The sequence below is a fragment of the Mixophyes fleayi genome, chromosome 12, assembly GCF_038048845.1.
Source record: "Mixophyes fleayi isolate aMixFle1 chromosome 12, aMixFle1.hap1, whole genome shotgun sequence".
NCBI classification, from domain to species: Eukaryota; Metazoa; Chordata; class Amphibia; order Anura; family Limnodynastidae; genus Mixophyes; species Mixophyes fleayi.
The window spans coordinates 9,731,387-9,749,510 of record NC_134413.1 but is presented as its reverse complement, the minus strand read 5'-3'; the positions used below and the strand labels follow the sequence as shown (position 1 = coordinate 9,749,510).

Genomic DNA, 18,124 nt, shown 5'->3' with positions numbered 1-18,124 from the left:
CAGGCTCAGCCTGGCTGCTGTGACTTTCACCTCTATGTGCAAAATAAATGCTGTGTGATGTGGATTTAGGCAAAACAATCACCAAGTTTGAAGTTTAAAATAAAATATGTCAAATAAAAACTGCAATATTATCAAACTCTATGAGAAATCATCATGCACATCATTGTGGTTAATATTTTTCTACAATTTTTTCTCCAACATGCTGAGACTTGTAGTTCTACAGCATCTGGTGATATACATGTTGCCTACATCTGATTTGCTTAGTAAAGTGTGCTGGAGCAGGGACACAACATGCTCACAGTTGGGTAATACTTTACTTCTGCTTTTCCCACTTGTTTACCTGCTGCAAGCACATGGGCTGGGTGAGTTATCTAAATTTAAAGGCATTTTTTTTATAGCAATGGTTATCAAATTCAACCCAGGTTATTGTAATTGTAAAATTAGTGTGATAAGTAGAATGTTTGCAGGAGTATAGGCATTATGGGTGGAATGTAGCAAGTGTTTGCTCTAGGTATATGAGACTGATGACACTAATATTTTGGAAGCAGCAAGAATATCATATTGAAATACAGCTACAGATTGCCTTTTGGATGCATCTTATTTCCCACATGTACAGTATAATTGATACATTGTATATATAAACAAAATGTTATTGTTGCATTCCGTATACGGTTCATATTTTTATTTTATTTACAAAGAAGGTTTTGATTTTGACATTTGGGAGATACAGGCGACCTGAAAATAACTTCATCACTGTGAACAAAAAGATAAAAAAGTAGCTGGCCCGTACGGGGATCGAACCCGCGACCTTGGCGTTATTAGCACCACGCTCTAACCAACTGAGCTAACCGGCCAGTCATATGCATGGCAGAGAAATTACTTCACTGATATTTTAGATGTGAGGTTTTTTTTTTATCACTTTGTATATTAAGATGTTTTAGAACATTTCAAAACTAGACACCAAAGCATTAAATACTGCAATATATGGTGGCACAGGACATCACAGAGCAGCTAAGAGTGGCAGATCAACTGATGTAACACACCAATTATAATCATTGGATTAAATAAAGCTATTTAATATTCGCTGTTCTAATCTCAAGTGTACAACCAATTACTAGTACACACTGAGAGGACACCAGTCTAGTACACACTGAGAGGACACCGGCCTAGTACACACTGAGAGAACACCAGTCTAGTACACACTGAGAGGACACTGGTCTAGTACACACTGAGAGGACACCGGTCTAGTACACACTGAGAGGACACCGGTCTAGTACACACTGAGAGGACACCGGTCTAGTACACACTGAGAGGACACCGGTCTAGTACACACTGAGAGGACACCGGTCTAGTACACACTGAGAGGACACCGGTCTAGTACACACTGAGAGGACACCGGTCTAGTACACACTGAGAGGACACTGGTCTAGTACACACTGAGAGGACACCATATTAGTACACACTGAGAGGACACCGGTCTAGTACACACTGAGAGGACACTAGTTAGTACACACTGAGAGGACACCGGTCTAGTATACACTGAGAGGACACCAGTCTAGTACACACTGAGAGGACACCGGTCTAGTACACACTGAGAGGACACTGGTCTAGTACACACTGAGAGGACACTGGTCTAGTACACACTGAGAGGACACTGGTCTAGTACACACTGAGAGGACACCAGTCTAGTACACACTGAGAGGACACTGGTCTAGTACACACTGAGAGAACACCAGTCTAGTACACACTGAGAGGACACCATATTAGTACACACTGAGAGGACACCGGTCTAGTACACACTGAGAGGACACTAGTTAGTACACACTGAGAGGACACCGGTCTAGTATACACTGAGAGGACACCAGTCTAGTATACACTGAGAGGACACCAGTCTAGTACACACTGAGAGGACACCGGTCTAGTACACACTGAGAGGACACTGGTCTAGTACACACTGAGAGGACACTGGTCTAGTACACACTGAGAGGACACTGGTCTAGTACACACTGAGAGGACACCATATTAGTACACACTGAGAGGACACCATATTAGTACACACTGAGAGGACACCGGTCTAGTACACAGAATAAAATACTGCAATATATGGTGGCACAGGACATCACAGAGCAGCTAAGAGTGGCAGATCAACTGATGTAACACACCAATTATAATCATTGGATTAAATAAAGCTATTTAATATTCGCTGTTCTAATCTCAAGTGTACAACCAATTACTAGTACACACTGAGAGGACACCGGTCTAGTACACACTGAGAGGACACCGGTCTAGTACACACTAAGAGGACACCGGTCTAGTACACACTGAGAGGACACCGGTCTAGTACACACTGAGAGGACACCATATTAGTACACTGTAAACGCTACTCCCACTCCAAGCACAGAAGACCTGTAGACAGCCAGCCCCACATCTGCCCGGCTAGCTCAGTCGGTAGAGCATGAGACTCTTAATCTCAGGGTCGTGGGTTCGAGCCCCACGTTGGGCGACTGATTTTTTTTTTTTTTTTTATTATAAATTTTAAGTGATTATTTCCTCCTATTAAGCTGCGTGTAATATATATAATATATCCTTCTCCTTTATGTCAACTTCCCAGTCACCAAACCGTATATCCCGGGGCCCCCCTCCCTAGGGGCAGGCGGGGACAAAGGCGGGTGACGTCACAAGCCGGAGCCCAGGTGACAGGCGCGGTGTCCGGGTGCGAGCAGCGGTTGCCTAGGAGACGGCGGGACAACATGGCGGCCTGACAGCTCAGTGATCTCCAAGCACAAGACCCTGACACCTGAGGGGGGCGATGCCAGTGCCGGCCCCCAGCGACCATTCATGCGTGAGAGACTCCGGGTGACCCTATCACCATGCACAGTAAGTGCCCCACGGGGGGGCAGAATACCTACCCCCCCCCCCATCTGTTATCACCATGCACAGTAAGTGCCCCACGGGGGGGGGGGGGGCAGAATACCTACCCCCCCCCCTGCAGTTATCACCATGCACAGAAAGTGCCCCACGGGGGGCAGAGTACCTACCCCCCGTGCAGTTACCTCCTTCACAATCCAGTATCCCCTCCTAGAACATTTATAACATGGTCACTGAATCTTGTTGGTGCTTTTAAAATAAATACATAAATATTACTCTTACAGCAGCTATGTATTCCTATTATATATGTATACTCCTTATTATATTTTATTATTATGACTAAAATGATCACTCTACTAAAGGAATACTGTTATTTCCTCATGTCCTTCATTCAGCTTTACCGACAACTGCAGCCCCTCCCACAATTCGGTTGTCAGACCTTTGCTGCCTTGGCTGTGGGATGCCCCCTAGATTGTCAGTGACCCCCCCCCCCCTCCCCCAGTTGTTGTAGGGGAAAATTTGGATTTTGTATTAAAACTGTACCTCCAAAGCACAATAGGAGACTCTGGATTTCCACCCAGGAATATACAGGATATTTTGCCTAATTGTATTTTTTTATATTTTTTTAATACACTCCTGCTAATATTGCTATTATAAAAGTAAATCTAGACAAATGGTGTTTAATGTGGAGAGGGGAGACAGTTTTGAAGCTATAGTGCTCTGTGTCCTAGATGGCAGACTATACCCAGGGTCATTTGTGCTCCCATTAAGCTTTGGAGATTAGTAAATGGCAAAATCCCATTTTCCAAAACAGCCCATGTACGTTGGTGTATTCCTGTGTGCGATCTGTTATCGTCTTTTTATGTTTTGTTGCAGGATATAAAACAATTAGCAGAATAGGAGAAGGGACATTTTCAGAAGTAGTGAAGACCCAAAGCTTAAAAGATGGAAATTACTATGCATGTAAGAAGATGAAGCAACATTTTAAAAGGTACATAGGTTCTGCTAATTAGTGTCCTATTTAATATACTGTGCCATCAGAGAGTGCCCATTAGGAAACTGAATTTGTTTCATATATCACTTACTCTAAGGGCTAGATTTACTAAGCTCCGGTTTTGAAAAAGTGGGGATGTTGCCTATAGCAACCAATCAGATTCTAGCCTTCATTTATTTAGTACATTCTACAAAATGACAGCTAAAATCTGATTGGTATTGCAACACCCCCACTTTTTCAAACCCGCAGCTTAGTAAATCTAGCCCTAAGTGCCATGCAGATCACAATTACATATCCTGGTTTACAAGCTGATCAGTCAGTTGTATTGATTTGATCATACGTTTACCTTCCATTCATTTTTAAGCCAGTAACTTCATGTCATGACATCCATTGTTGTAGTATGTTTATATTACAACACATTTAACCGTATGGTGTTGAAAAAATGCAAAGCATCTTTACATGGAATACTGTGTTGTAAAGTATTTATAATCTATTATGTTGAGTAGTACTTGCTTCTATCCTGCAGATGTCAGTGCTTCCATAGCTTTTTATGGAGATGTTTAGCCTGTGACTGAACTGATAATCATGAGTGATTTTAGATCAACCCATGAGGGTATATTTATAAAGGGAATTGATCAGGGTGGGCAGAAAACAAAGGGCTAGATTTACTAAGCTGTGGGTTTGAAAAAGTGGAGATGTTGCCTATAGCAACCAAGCAGATTCTAGATATCATTTATTTAGTGCATTCTACAAAATGACAGCTAGAATATGATTGGTTGCTACAGGCAACATCTCCACTTTTTCAAACCCACAGTTTAGTAAATATACCTCCATGGTGTGCATTCAGCAGCTAGCAAATACATCTTATATACTTGTAAAAATAATGATGAATAGATTATAATAATAAAAAACACCTCTCCCTCATATTTGTATGATAACAACCCCTACCAAAACAGGCAGACTAAATGAACACATGCTATGTTTCTATAAATGTTCTGATTCTTTTTTACACGTATGACATGAAACACTTCTTTATGCATCAATTTTTCTTCCTGGACAGTTTAGCGAGTAAATCAACAACTTGTGATAGTTAGATGCATAAAATATGGTAGTGTGTAGTGAACAATGTTTGAATGGTTTTCTTTGAGTAAACATATCCGTTATACCACTTGAAGTACATCTTATCCTCCTCAACAGTATACAAAATCCTTTTTGTTTTTTAAATTGAGGTTTAGTTTTACTTTAAGGCAGATAAATAGTGTATGTTTTGTTATTGTCTGACTATGTCTAATACACCTTGATTTATAGTAATGAGCAGGTGAATAGTCTGAGAGAGATACAAGCATTACGAAGGCTGAGCCCACATCCAAATATCCTCACGCTACATGAAGTACTTTTGTAAGTATCTTTTTTATTTTTTATTGTTTATTTTATTATTTTATCACAACTTCCAGTAACAGCTCTTAGACTGTCTTGTTGAATAATGTTATGTAGAATGTACATACTGTATATTTGTTATATCCATCTCATCACACATCTTATAAGTAAAAGACTTTCTCAGAATTTGTGTGATGGCAGAAAGGCTGAATGGCAGTTAATCGTTACAGATCGATTGTTTTATCTTCCAGTGACAGAAAATCGGGTTCCCTTGCACTAATTTGTGAACTGATGGATATGAATATCTATGAGCTAATAAGAGGTAAATATATAATCTATTTATCACACACTGCATGCACACGATGGGGCAGATTCAATTAGGCCACTTTAATCTAGGATTAACGCGGCATTAGTAGTATCACCTTTAATACGGTAATTTTAACCCAGATTTTTACTTGCGGCCCCGAGAGATGTGAGCAAAAATCAGCGTTAAAATTACCGTAATAATGGTAATAGTGAGCGTTATTCCTAGAATAACACGGCCAAATTGAATGGGCAGCAGGGTGGCTCAGTGGTAAGCACTTCTCCCTCACAGCACTGGGGTCATGAGTTCAATTCCCGACCATGGCCTTCTCTGTGTGGAGTTTGTATGTTCTCCCCGTGTTTGCGTGGGTTTCCTCTGGGTGCTCTGGTTTTCTCCTACACTCCAAAAACATACTGGTAGGTTAATTGGCTGCTATCAAAATTGACCCTAGTCTGTGTCTGTGTGTGTGTGTATTAGGGAATTTAGACTGTAAACTCCAGTGGGGCAGGGACTGATGTGAATGAGTTCTCTGTACAGCGCTGCGGAATCAGTGGCGCTATATAAATAAATGGTGGTGATGATGATGATGATTGCCCCGATTTCCCAATTCCACACTTACTTCTCGTATTACCAGCTGAAAGGGAAATAAACTGCACATATTTATATATTTATATTGACATACAAATATACCTCCTTGTGTTTCCTCTTGATTTGAGCTAGAGAGTTAGGAATGAGAGCTGGTGATTATTCCAGGTAGCGTACGGTCCCTGATCCTTGGTTAATCATTAACTCACGTTGGTTTTGCAAGGAAAGCGAATGAAGCAGAACTCCTTTTATAGGTTTACTGTGTAGTAATCAGACCATGTACATAAGCCTGGATTCCACCTTTTATTGCTCTGACTTCTTGGGTGAAGCCAGGCCGGCGTAACTGACCTGACTGCCTGTAAGGAAACGGAACGGAACGGAGCGGGTAGCGTCTGATCGGCACTGTCTGTAAACCAGGACACATCAGTATTGCTGTGCTGTACATTGTGTACTGAAAAGAATAATAAATGGAGATTATAAATGGAAAATAAAATAAAAAACACGCAATGACCTTTCATCATCATCATCATCATCATTTATTTATATAGCGCCACTAATTCCGCAGCGCTGTACAGAGAACTCACTTTCATGTAGATATATCCGGGGGTCGCCTTAACAAAGGGAAACTAAGCTCTGATTTCCATAATCTTCCACACTGATGCTGCCATTAACACCCACCAACCTCCGCCAGCTTCCTGCTTTATTGCGTGTCAGTTTAATTTTTATGCATGAGCAGAGCCCTTCTGTTGTTAGACCCTTAATATGGGAGCAGAGATTGTTTTTGTGGTTTTTGCCCGTTTGATGTAAATAAAACGACACTTACTGTTCAATACAAAACACAGCTGAGGTCTTGATGTATGGGGAGTAAGAACGGCTCCTACACAGCACTAAATACTTGCTGGATCCGCTCCTTAGACAGATAATACGAAGGTTCCCACAATGAGAAAGTTGATTCCAGGTTGTGACAGAACAAAAAACTTAAAAAAAAATCAAGTTACCAATAATGCGAGAACCTTATACATAGATTCTCTCTGTGGCAGCAGGAAGATACCGAGAACGGAGCGTGGAAGAGTAATCTCCACCTAATCGGCATACCGAGAATATCAGATTATGTTTTGGTGACTAAACCTATGACTACGCGTTGTCATTTTTATTCTTTCTTTGCACAGTTTGGTCAAATCTAAGGATTACAAAGAAATCCAGTAAATCTGAAGCATTGGACTCTATACCAACATCGCTCAAAAATTGTTTGAAATTACCTTTCATATTAAGTGGCAAAACATGGACAAGATCTGAAGCCGCAAACTTTGAGAAGTTGGCAAATCAGACTTTATACTCGTATGACGTGTCCTTATCCTTAGCCACTAGATGCTGTATAGCTCAATCATGGAGAACATAGAGTGGTGTGTATATATATATATATATACACACACACACACACACACACACACACACCTCCCAACTGTCCCTATTCATGCAGAACAGTCCCAATTTGAGGAGGACTGTCTTGCCATGCGCTATAATTACCTCTGGTGCAATGTTACAATATATATATATGATCCATTGCTCTTTGCAATTAAAAATGTTACAGATATTTTCTATTAGAAAATAAATATCATAGGTCAGTTATGTATAAAGTGTCCCTGTTTCCTACACCGTGGAGGCAGCCATTTTGTGGGAGGAATCAAAGTGTCTCACGGACATTCTGGAGACACTTTGCGGCTAATTGAATTCCCTCATAAGGTCCAGCAAAGGTGGGGCTTACACATTCAGAGGCGTGGGGTATTTTGGTGTTTTTTTGGTTTTGTTTTTCCCCTCCACAGTTGGACGGTATGTTAATAGTATGTTATCTGGCCAATCGGCTTAAATTTTGAACATTTGAAAATTCTACTGTTAATAATTCTCCTTTTAATGCTTTGTTTAACTCTGCAATACACAACACTTGAGCTTTTCTGGAATCCGCTAAGGGACTGCAGTACATTGTCTCTAGCCGTACATTTATACAGTTTCATTGTTCATTCCCTTCTCTTGGCACAGACAGAAGACAGCCATTATCTGAAAGCAAAATCCGGAATTACATGTACCAGCTCTGCAAATCTCTGGAACACATACACAGGTAGGTCGGGACGCCGTCTCTTTGGCGGCACAGGAAGCGGTTTATGTGCTGTGTGCAGTACTCTGTGTCCTCTCTGTTTATTGCCGAGAAATCTCTGATAATTACATTCCTCATTACATAAGCAGAACATGAGTAACCTGTTAACTCTGCAGTCCTGGTGTTTGTCCAGCAGCCTCTTCTGGTTATAGGCAGCGCACGTAATCTCTTTCCCCTACATCCTAGAGCACAGATTGCATTGTGGGTGGTGTATAACATCTGGGAAGATGCCTTGTGATGAATCTTCTTGTGATATGTTGCACAGAAGCTGCTCAATAAAAGCTATTTAAATAAACATTTAATATTTGAGTTATTTGAAAACTTGATATTATTTGTAGATTTCTCAGTCCAGGTAAAACGGGTATGGGGAGAGCATTGTCTTAATTGGATGTTTAACTTTTTTCTATGAATATTGCTGCATTAAATGTTTTCTGTATAAAATAAGTTGTGTTCATTAATGATACCGGCAGTGTAAATAGCATAATAGAGATTACTCTATATTAGGACTGATGCCTTAGCAGTAACTCAAAGGGGTATACTTACTAAACTGCGGGTTTGAAAAGGTGGAGATGTTGCCTATAGCAACCTATCAGATTCTAGCTGTTAATTTGTAGAATGCACTAAATAAATGACAGAGAGAATCTGATTGGTTGCTATAGGCAACATCTCCACTTTTTCAAACCCGCAGTTTAGTAAATCTAGCCCTAAGCATTAATCCTTTTCCAACAGCTAGGTAATGATGACGGGACCCTAATAATGTACATTTTATCCTAAATGGAGTATATAAAGAGTGCAGGGTTAATCTATGTACAGTATATTTTACTAGAAAGCTAGTAGATGTGGGGAATAAGCCTATTGTAAAGCTATATAAACCTGCTTGTCAGGGACGTACATTCATTTACTAGTCCTCTGATATATTCATGTGATATTAAGTCTCCACTATATTGTATTTTCTTTGTTGATTTGGACAGAAACGGGATCTTTCACCGCGATGTGAAGCCAGAAAATATTCTAATAAAGGTGAGAAGTCTAACAGGGTAAATGATCGTAAATATACACAGGTAGTAAGACACGGTTGTCACTGTATATCACCCGCCAAGGATTATTTAAAAGTTGTTTTGTATAAATAACATTCTGTACATTCTAAGTTTTCACTGTTGGGTTCTGCAGCTTTAATCATTGTTCAGTTCTTTCTGTCTCGCTCACTGTGCATCCCGGTATCTCCGCTGGTCCCTGCAGGAGGAAGTGTTCTGTATATTCACCATTTATCTCCTCCTGCACGTTATCAGAAGGTGCTGGACAGCAATTGTCTTCTCTGCACCTCTGCGATTATCCTTTATTTATCAAGGAATTCTCGCCCCCGAGCCGCATAGTGATTCCGCGTGTTATAAATAAAATTGGGATGGGGCGAATCGCGCACACACCGTTTAGATATAACCTTGTTGGTAGACATAAAACCAAATTCATAGAAAAATTATTATTATTATTATTACTATTTATTTATATAGCGTCACTAATTCCGCACCGCTGTACAGAGAACTCACTCACATCAGTCCCTGCCCCATTGGGGCTTACAGTCTAAATTCCCTAACATACACAGACTGACAGACACAGACTGGGGTCAATTTGTTAGCAGCCAATTAACCTAACAGTATGGGGAGGAAACCGGAGCACCCGGAGGAAACCCACACAAACACGGGGAGAACATACAAACTCCTCACAGATAAGGCCATGGTCAGGAATTGAACTCATGACCCCAGTGCTGTAAGGCAGAAGTGCTAACCGCTTAGCCACCGTGATGCCCTAAAATGTGTTAAAAATACCTGGTTTTGCCAAATTTACATCCAGTTGTGACGGCTTTGGCAATACTAACTCCTTCACCGTTAAAAATGACTTTAGATGTTTGTGGATATGGAGCTCAAAAATGGTGTTTATAACATCACTTCTGATTTATTTATTGTAAGTAGTCGCCGAATTGGCCCACAGTATCTCCCAACCAGGAACATTGTATAATTAATATACAGTATATCTGAGCATATTACCCATTCATCATTATTAAAGCTGCTTTAATCCCCTCACCAAAACCCCGTCAGATCCTACAGGCAGCTGTTTTTCCCAGGACTCTGCTGGTTCTGTAACAGAACCTGCAAATTAATTTTGTTAACCATCTTTAAATGGCAGTGGAGAGGGTGCAGGAGCACTAGGGCCAATCACAAGCTGCAATCTCTTGGCTGTGGCCCGTGATTGGTCCTTCTGCTGTTCCCCTCCCCTATTTTCGGAATAACAGCAGACCGTGTGTTTTTTTTTCTCAGGGCTCCGTTTGGGAAGGGGGGAGGGCTACCACCTATTAGCAAGTAGTAGTGCAGTTTCCATGAAATTGTAATGTCTTTTTGTGCTTTTAACGTCACTTTAATCTCTGTCCATCAGTATACGCATGAAAGGTAAACATGATTTTCTAGTTAAACGTACTGCCCTGTGATGCACTCTGTAATTTGCCACCCTAACTCCTCTTGTCCGTGAAGAGCATCTATATAGCCTGGGGGCTGTGAGACAAGCTGCAGCTTACACATTAACCTGATTGTAGGTTTACTTACTTGCAGGTTTTCCAGGTGAGGTGTTATTACAGTGCGGCATGTAGTAAAACCAGTAACACAGTGAATGAATCTATCATTGTCAGATCCGATCATATAACGTGACCTTGGTCTGACAGGTAATGTGTAAGCCACCCCACAAACCTAGTTGTATCATAAATTGATGCCAGAGGAAGGTAAACAGGAGTGACCATAGAACAGTGACATCTATGGTGCACAGCATAGTAGGGGCTTCATGGCCTAGAGTAAAACAAATACCTATAAGACATATCAGACTTTGGTGTAGATTTCCTAAAACTTCAAAAAGAAAAAAGTGGAGGTGTTGCCCATAGCAACCAATCAAATTCTATCTATCATTTATCTACTACATTCTAGAACCTGATAGCTAGAATCTGATTGGTTGATATGGGCAACACATCTACATTTCTTTTTAAAAGTCTTCGTAAGTCTACCCCATGGAGTGATTTAGGGCATGTTGGCGGTTTTCATCAAAATCGCCCAAATGTTAGTGTGTGAGTCTACAAATGAGCATCGATCCCAACCAAATTACAACCGGGATAGACCAGGATTTGATTGGTCGTACCAGTAACTGTGTTATGTGTGTGGTCGTCGTCCAACCAACTGAATCCGGCTCCGTGTGATCTGGTCGTTTAGTTCAGCAGATAAATGAGCTATTTTGACACTCAAACTGTGGGGAAAAAAAACAGTCACTTTGCCTCCCACTGTTATACAATTCTGTACTGACCTATAGAACAGTAGACGTTACTCTGGATTTATTGCTGAATTAAAAGTTGGAGTTGGAGCTCTTCTTTAATCTTCTGTGCCCGTCAGGTCCTTTTATTTATGTAAAAAGAGGCAGCAGTAATGGTTAATCACTGACTCACTTAGAGCCTTGTTGCTTATATTGTTCTAGCAAGATGTCCTAAAACTAGCAGACTTTGGATCGTGCCGCAGCGTGTTCTCCAGACAGCCGTACACAGAATATATTTCAACTCGCTGGTATCGGGCCCCAGAATGCCTCCTGACCGACGGATATTATACCTGCAAGATGGACATTTGGAGCGCTGGTTGTGTTTTCTTTGAAATCTGCAGGTAAGACCACACAACTACGGATTTTTCTTACCCTGGGGTGTTTCAAGGGTTCGGGGTTTTTTTATTGTACAAAACGAATTAGCAAATACCCTTCATATCTTTAATTTTCCCCTTTCCCACTTATTTTATCTTATAAAAGTGAAATATTTCCTTTAAAATTATTCAGTGATAACTGTACAATATTGATTTTTGACTGTTCTTTATTGTATATCTCTTTGAATTCAGTATGTAATTGTACAATGTCATTTTGAAATGAAACTTAAAAAAAAAAAAATCTCTTCCCTAAAATGACACACTGTGACAACGCAGAGATAGGGAACAGAGAAATGTCCCACCGCTAACAGGAAGGTATCATGTCCCTCTGTTTATGGGGGATGGTAATATTTAAGAAAGATATTTTTCCGACCACTAGAGGAGTGATCTTGAATTCTTCTCCGTTTCGGAATCCCAATCCTAGATGTCTGAGTTATGTTACCTATCACCTGTGTGTCCAGCCCCAGGGATCCCTACTGACCTCTGACCGGCCGTAGTTGGAGGATTATTACAATAGGCGTAGAGTAATTTATTTATGGCCTAATCAATATGGTTTACAGTGCACCTGACACAGACAGCGGAGGAAGTCTATTCATTCATTATGAACAATCGCCTGTTACACAGAAAGACCTGTCTCAGTGCTATTGCCGATCCTGGTGAACCAATAGGCTGCATTGTCATCAAGTCCAGCACACAAAACAGCTGCCCCCACTTTATGTAGGTGACACGTTTGCTTTAAATCCACGTAGGAGCTTCACCTATGGTCTGCCGACTCCTCCAACACTCTAACGTGTGTTTATTTTTTTCTAAATGTTGCTTAAATAATGCTGAACAACAAGTATACAATTTATATATGTTTCATTAACCTGATGCTGATGGGAGATCTCAACTGAAGTTCATGTAGTATTGTGAGACCTGCCCCTGTGGATCTTCACTAGGGGACTTGTACACTCGACCATATCTTATATATCTGCTATAGAGAACTGTCAGACATATACAGGTGTCATAACATCGCCAGTTCTCTACACACAGAGATCCACACAGACCCGTCTTTAATGTAACGCCCAAACCATCATCATCATCACCATTTATTTATATAGCGCCACTAATTCCGCAGCGCTGTACAGAGAACTCACTCACATCAGTCCCTGCCCTATTGGAGCTTACAGTCTAAATTTCCTAACACACATACACACACAGACAGAGAGACAGAGACACACATACTAGGGTCAATTTGATAGCAGCCAATTAACCTACCTTAAGTATGTTTTTGGAGTGTGGGAGGAAACCGGAGCACCCAGAGGAAACCCACGCAAACACGGGGAGAACATACAAACACCACACAGATAAGGCCATGGTCGGGAATTGAACCCATGACTCCGGTGCTGTGAGGCAGAAGTGCTTACCACTTCGCCAACCGTGCTGCCATCATTAATTACTGCAAGTGATAGGGCGGCCACAACTACCGTCATAATAGTAGCAATAGTAATAAGTCACCAATACTAATAATTTATAATACAACAGAAGTTGCAATATGCCAAGTTATAAGCTACCAGTAACAATAATGCCCTTTTACAGGCCCCCATAGTAGTAATCACTAATTAAATCACAACAGTCCTAGTGCGCAAAAATTTGCCACTGGTAGTAACAGTAATACCCATTAATAATGATGCTCAGTGATACGGGGTTCACCACACACCACTGCCATGGACTGTTCCCCCTCCTCCTCCTGACCTGCCATAGTCCCAGGGACCCTCTGCTTCACATGGGAAGAGAACTGTACCAACTTTGGTCATTACCAATTAGAAGCCGAGGGCTCGGGTCTTACAACGGATGCGAGCATTGAGCTGAGCCCTTCTGTCGTCTCTCTCCTCCTTTGCCAAAAATCCTGGGAAAGGGGGAGAGACAACAATAATCAATATTGCCCTTTTTCCTGGAGGTCTGCTGGGTAAGCACCACATGCTCACATCTGCATGAGGTTCGAGCATTGGATAAGGTGCCATGTTTATCCTGTGTGGGTGTAACGTACATGACACAGCTGTCCAGCTCTTCTCCGCGGTCATTAATCCGCGCTGGCCTTTGTACAGACAGTCGTGTATCAGCAATTCCCATCTGACTATGTCAACAGCAATGTTTTCCCTGTAGAGAAATGTGAAAGCCAGACACGAGTCGGTTCCCTCTTAAAACAACACCATAAATGTCAGATACTGATTTTATTCTCATTTCTTTTATTCCAGTCTCCGTCCGCTTTTTCCTGGTACAGATGAAGTAGACCAGATATCCAAAATTCACGATGTCCTCGGCACTCCAGCCTCAGCCGTACTGAGAAAGTTCAAACAGTAAGCGCTTTATCCTGTGTGGGTTCACGTGGGCTGGAGGCCTCGTGACATACATAGACCAATCTATTCACATTTAATAGATCCATGAACATTGGTGACTTTCTTTTTGCATACATGTAAATGTCATATCCACAACGTGGAGTCTTTTCTATAACGTTTTAATACAGAATGTTAAGGGTAGGTTATGTTTTAATAAAAAAACAAAAAAGCAAATCTACTTTAATTAGCACTAGAAATATTCATTTGCATCAATAGAAACAATGCCGTTTATGTTCAAATACTCCGTTTAAGAAGTTTGGGTTTTAGTGTACAGTTTCCTCCTTGATCTTCATCATACGATATTACTAAAGCATACTCATATACCAATCTGTATAATTTACACTTGGATATTTGGAAGGTGACTATATACCCAACCATTGGAGTGTTATCATGAACAGTTTATTCATTTCTAATACAGGTCAAAAGTAATGAGCTTTGATTTCCCAGCCAAGAGAGGTTCTGGGATCAGTCGTCTGCTCCCTGGTATCTCCTACGAGCGTAGATCTCTGCTGTGCGGCATGTTGGAATACGATCCTGATGAGAGACTCCATGCCGCACAAATCCTCCAGCATTCCTACTTCGCAGAACCCAGGTAGAGGATCGCTGTGATCACCCTACTCCCTTCCCTTAGTTACCTGCGATGGTTTCTGATCTTACTCTGTATTTCAGGATATTAGAGAGGCATTCCCTGCCCCGTAAGACAGGAATAACAGATAAGTCCAACGCTTCCATGAATTATTGGCTGCGGCTCGCAGGAGAGGAGCGAAGGCAGGTAAATTTTCACCTCTATTTCTCACGGCATTGCAGCATCACGTCACCAGGGCTCATTTAGAAACCGCTCATTGTAGGTACTCGCTCTGTGTATGCTTAGAAGAGGTTGTGGAAAGGCCCAAAACCGGCTCCCAAATATTCTTGTCCTGGGTCAGGATTGGTCTACAGAGGACCGTTAAGAACAGAGTTGTCAATGTGATCATTTTAAGGGCACATTAACCCCATTTATTCATTGTTTTGTTTTTTTCTTTTACGCTTCCTAGTTAATTTATAAAGAAACTTTTATAGAAAAGCTGTGGAGAAAGTCTTACCAGCATTAACAGCACCAGTTATGGACCAAAATGTTCACATTTACCTTCATTCATTCAATATAAATACAGGTAGAGGGGAGTTAGGGAGTCCCTCTGAGGAAACTCTGCATTTTGCTTACAGGGAACGCTCCCAGGTAGCTGGTACCCAGTTGTACAGTGTATATGATGAGCCACTCAAAATTGTTTGCCGTAAGATCTGAGCATATAAACATCATATAATGCATAGGGCTGGAAATCCATCTTTGTAATGTTTGCTGATGGGCATTAGACCCCGGAGAAGAGTGTTGGCATTTCCACTTTGATAAAATTTAAGTTTATTAAAAACGGGAAAAACTGATCAAGATTCTATCTTAAAACAGGCGAAGACCAGACCCGACCGTCCGTTCCACCGTCCAGCACCTACCTACCCAGTGGAGCTGCCAAAACTTAATGTACCTGGTTTAACAAAGGCCGTTCCTTTTCCGCCAATGAAGTTTCGGTCCGTTTTCCCTACACCTGGAAACAATGGAAAACTTCCCATAATCCCCAGCGTCAAATACGACAACAAGGTAGAGTGACCCGGCCATGTTTGTATTACTTACTGTCTGGTGATAACCTGGAGCTGTAACATTCTCTGTTTTGTGTTAACAGTTTGATATCTACCAGCCTGGGGGCAAATCAAAGCCGTATAACTTCCCCTCCCTCCAAGGAAAAGGAAGAGGGGGCCCACTGTGACCAAAGAATGAACTCTTGTGCAAAAACTGTGCCTTCAACCACATGGAAAAGCGGCATCGCTGTGACAGCTTTGTAAAGTATACAGCCAAAATAATTAGACTTAAACAACCCATTTTGTGTGTCCTGGGCTTTCATTTCCTTCACACAATGGAGAAGCAGTCAGCACATTTTCACTCTTACTGCACTTTCATTATATTATATATACACTTACATTTAATTCTGTACCAATCTTTGCACTGCAGCCCATGATCCCATTTCTTCACATTTTTTTATACATATATAATTATTTAGGTTTATATTAAATATAAACATGGAAGTATTACAGCATCGCTGTACTTTGTGTTAAAACATTTGTATATGGTCAACAACCAGGTATTCTAATAATCTGATTTCTAATACATTGTATGATTGGGCTATTCCTTCCCCCCCTACTTTACTGGCAAACTATAAAGAAGTCTGAAGAATCAGTCACATCCCCCCCATCACCAGCCCACCTGGGAGAATGAAATACAAAGAGCAGAAATGGATGGAATCCGGAGACATTTCCCAAATGAGATGATCTGAAAGCAAACTGGTCTGTTCTAACCTATTGTTAGCAAACTTAACAGAACTGAAATCAACAGAACCAATCAACTGTTGATCATTTCTCAATAATTGTTAATCATCCCCCAATCTGTTTACAATTGATCCAAAAAAAAACAACCCATCCGGACCCATATTCTACTGCCCGATACAAGGAAAACCATTCTTCTTTATGCCAAACACAATATATGACCAATAGCTTTCTGATTTAATACCCTGTGTGTGTCTCTCTCTCTCGCGCTGAAGGTCAATGGGGGAGATTGCTACCAGTGAGGTTTTGCAGGAACCTTACATGATGCATCTCAGCCAAATGTTTATGGAAATAATCTTCATTCATTTTTGTTTTCATCTCTATGAAACTAAAACAAATAAGCAGTATTCTCCCCAGCATCTATTTCCCGGGTTCTCCACCCGGCTCTTGGAGTCTAACAGAGTCCTATTATAATAGAATAAACCATTGTTTCTCTTGTTATAGCAAGCACTACAACGAGCAGAGTGTGTTAGACCACCAGTCTGACAAGTCCCGGCAACTGTGGGCAACAACCTTCAACATTTTCCGTTATTGTTGCAAAGATTACATCTGCCCACCTATTAGATATAGTCTAATGTCCATGGATTTCCCATTGTGAATCCATAGTGTGGAGAGTTTCAGAACCCGTTAAGTCTGGGACTTGTCATTAATGAGAGACACTTTGCACCTATACAGGACTTACCACAAGAAATTCTAATTAATGTATGCATTTGTTAAGACAACCTACAGAAAACAAGACACCTATGTGCACTTTTATAGTACCTCAACATCGCAGATTTCTCCTGACACCTCTATGGGAGGGGGGAGAGAAGTCTGTGATGTTACATGGCCGCGGACTGCCTTCGAAAACCGTTCTGGAAGCACTCCGCAGCTAATTGAATCTGCCACCTAAATAGAGACTTCTCCTTTTACAGGAAACCTATGCAAACTATATAAAAGTCTATAAACCATTGGGATCCTACAGAGAGCACTTAATAAGGGATCTCCACAGTTCAGTGAACATTCATATCACCTATTTGATAATAGTTTGCAAACCTCAGATTTTTCTGCTGCCCCTGCTTAAAATATGCATGTATTAGTTTTCCTTAAGTCTGTTCACACCCAAGAGTGCATGGCGTCCGTATGAAAGACGGGGAACAAGCTCTTTTATACTGAAATGCATCCCTCAATATCTCTTTACCCTCGCTCTTCTGTACCCTTATTGAGCAGCAATAAAATGTTCTTTTAAAAAAGAAAAAAAAAAGTTGAAATTTACAAGCACTCATGCCAACTTTTTAAAGCACTTTTCAATCTCCCAGCCTATAATGAGCACTAAAATGAGGAGTGTTACCGGAACTGCTC

At 41.1% G+C, this 18,124-nt stretch overlaps 1 protein-coding gene and 2 non-coding genes across 5 annotated transcripts; 2 read left to right on the top strand and 1 right to left on the bottom strand.

Moving 5' to 3' along the window:
- Positions 1 to 780: 780 nt before the first annotated feature.
- TRNAI-AAU (transfer RNA isoleucine (anticodon AAU)) lies at positions 781 to 854 on the bottom strand. The gene has a single exon. It is a non-coding gene; the product is annotated as a tRNA-Ile (tRNA).
- A 1,576-nt stretch (positions 855 to 2,430) lies between these two features.
- Positions 2,431 to 2,503, top strand: TRNAK-CUU (transfer RNA lysine (anticodon CUU)). Its single transcript has one exon. It is a non-coding gene; the product is annotated as a tRNA-Lys (tRNA).
- A 150-nt stretch (positions 2,504 to 2,653) lies between these two features.
- Positions 2,654 to 16,275, top strand: MOK (MOK protein kinase). 3 transcript variants are annotated; one of them, XM_075192483.1, is made up of 12 exons: positions 2,659 to 2,877; positions 3,745 to 3,859; positions 5,171 to 5,260; positions 5,491 to 5,561; positions 8,166 to 8,244; positions 9,252 to 9,300; positions 11,785 to 11,963; positions 14,234 to 14,335; positions 14,793 to 14,966; positions 15,044 to 15,146; positions 15,816 to 16,004; positions 16,087 to 16,275. In XM_075192483.1, exons 1-12 carry the CDS (start codon positions 2,871 to 2,873, stop codon positions 16,168 to 16,170), a joined length of 1,242 nt encoding a protein of 413 aa, XP_075048584.1. In that variant the 5' UTR covers positions 2,659 to 2,870; the 3' UTR covers positions 16,171 to 16,275. The 3 variants fall into 3 exon arrangements, with proteins under 3 accessions (XP_075048586.1, XP_075048584.1, XP_075048585.1); XM_075192484.1 differs by lacking the exon at positions 2,659 to 2,877 and adding an exon at positions 2,932 to 2,939; XM_075192485.1 differs by lacking the exon at positions 16,087 to 16,275 and having other exon boundaries at positions 2,654 to 2,877; positions 15,044 to 15,142; positions 15,816 to 15,997.
- Positions 16,276 to 18,124: the final 1,849 nt, after the last annotated feature.

What these genes read in the sequence shown, in the direction of transcription:
- MOK (XM_075192483.1), top strand. An exon ending in GTTTTCTTTGAAATCTGCAG is followed by an intron (nt 11,964 to 14,233) that starts GTAAGACCACAC and finishes CTTTTATTCCAG; the next exon opens with TCTCCGTCCGCTTTTTCCTG. An exon ending in CAGGAGAGGAGCGAAGGCAG is followed by an intron (nt 15,147 to 15,815) that starts GTAAATTTTCAC and finishes ATCTTAAAACAG; the next exon opens with GCGAAGACCAGACCCGACCG.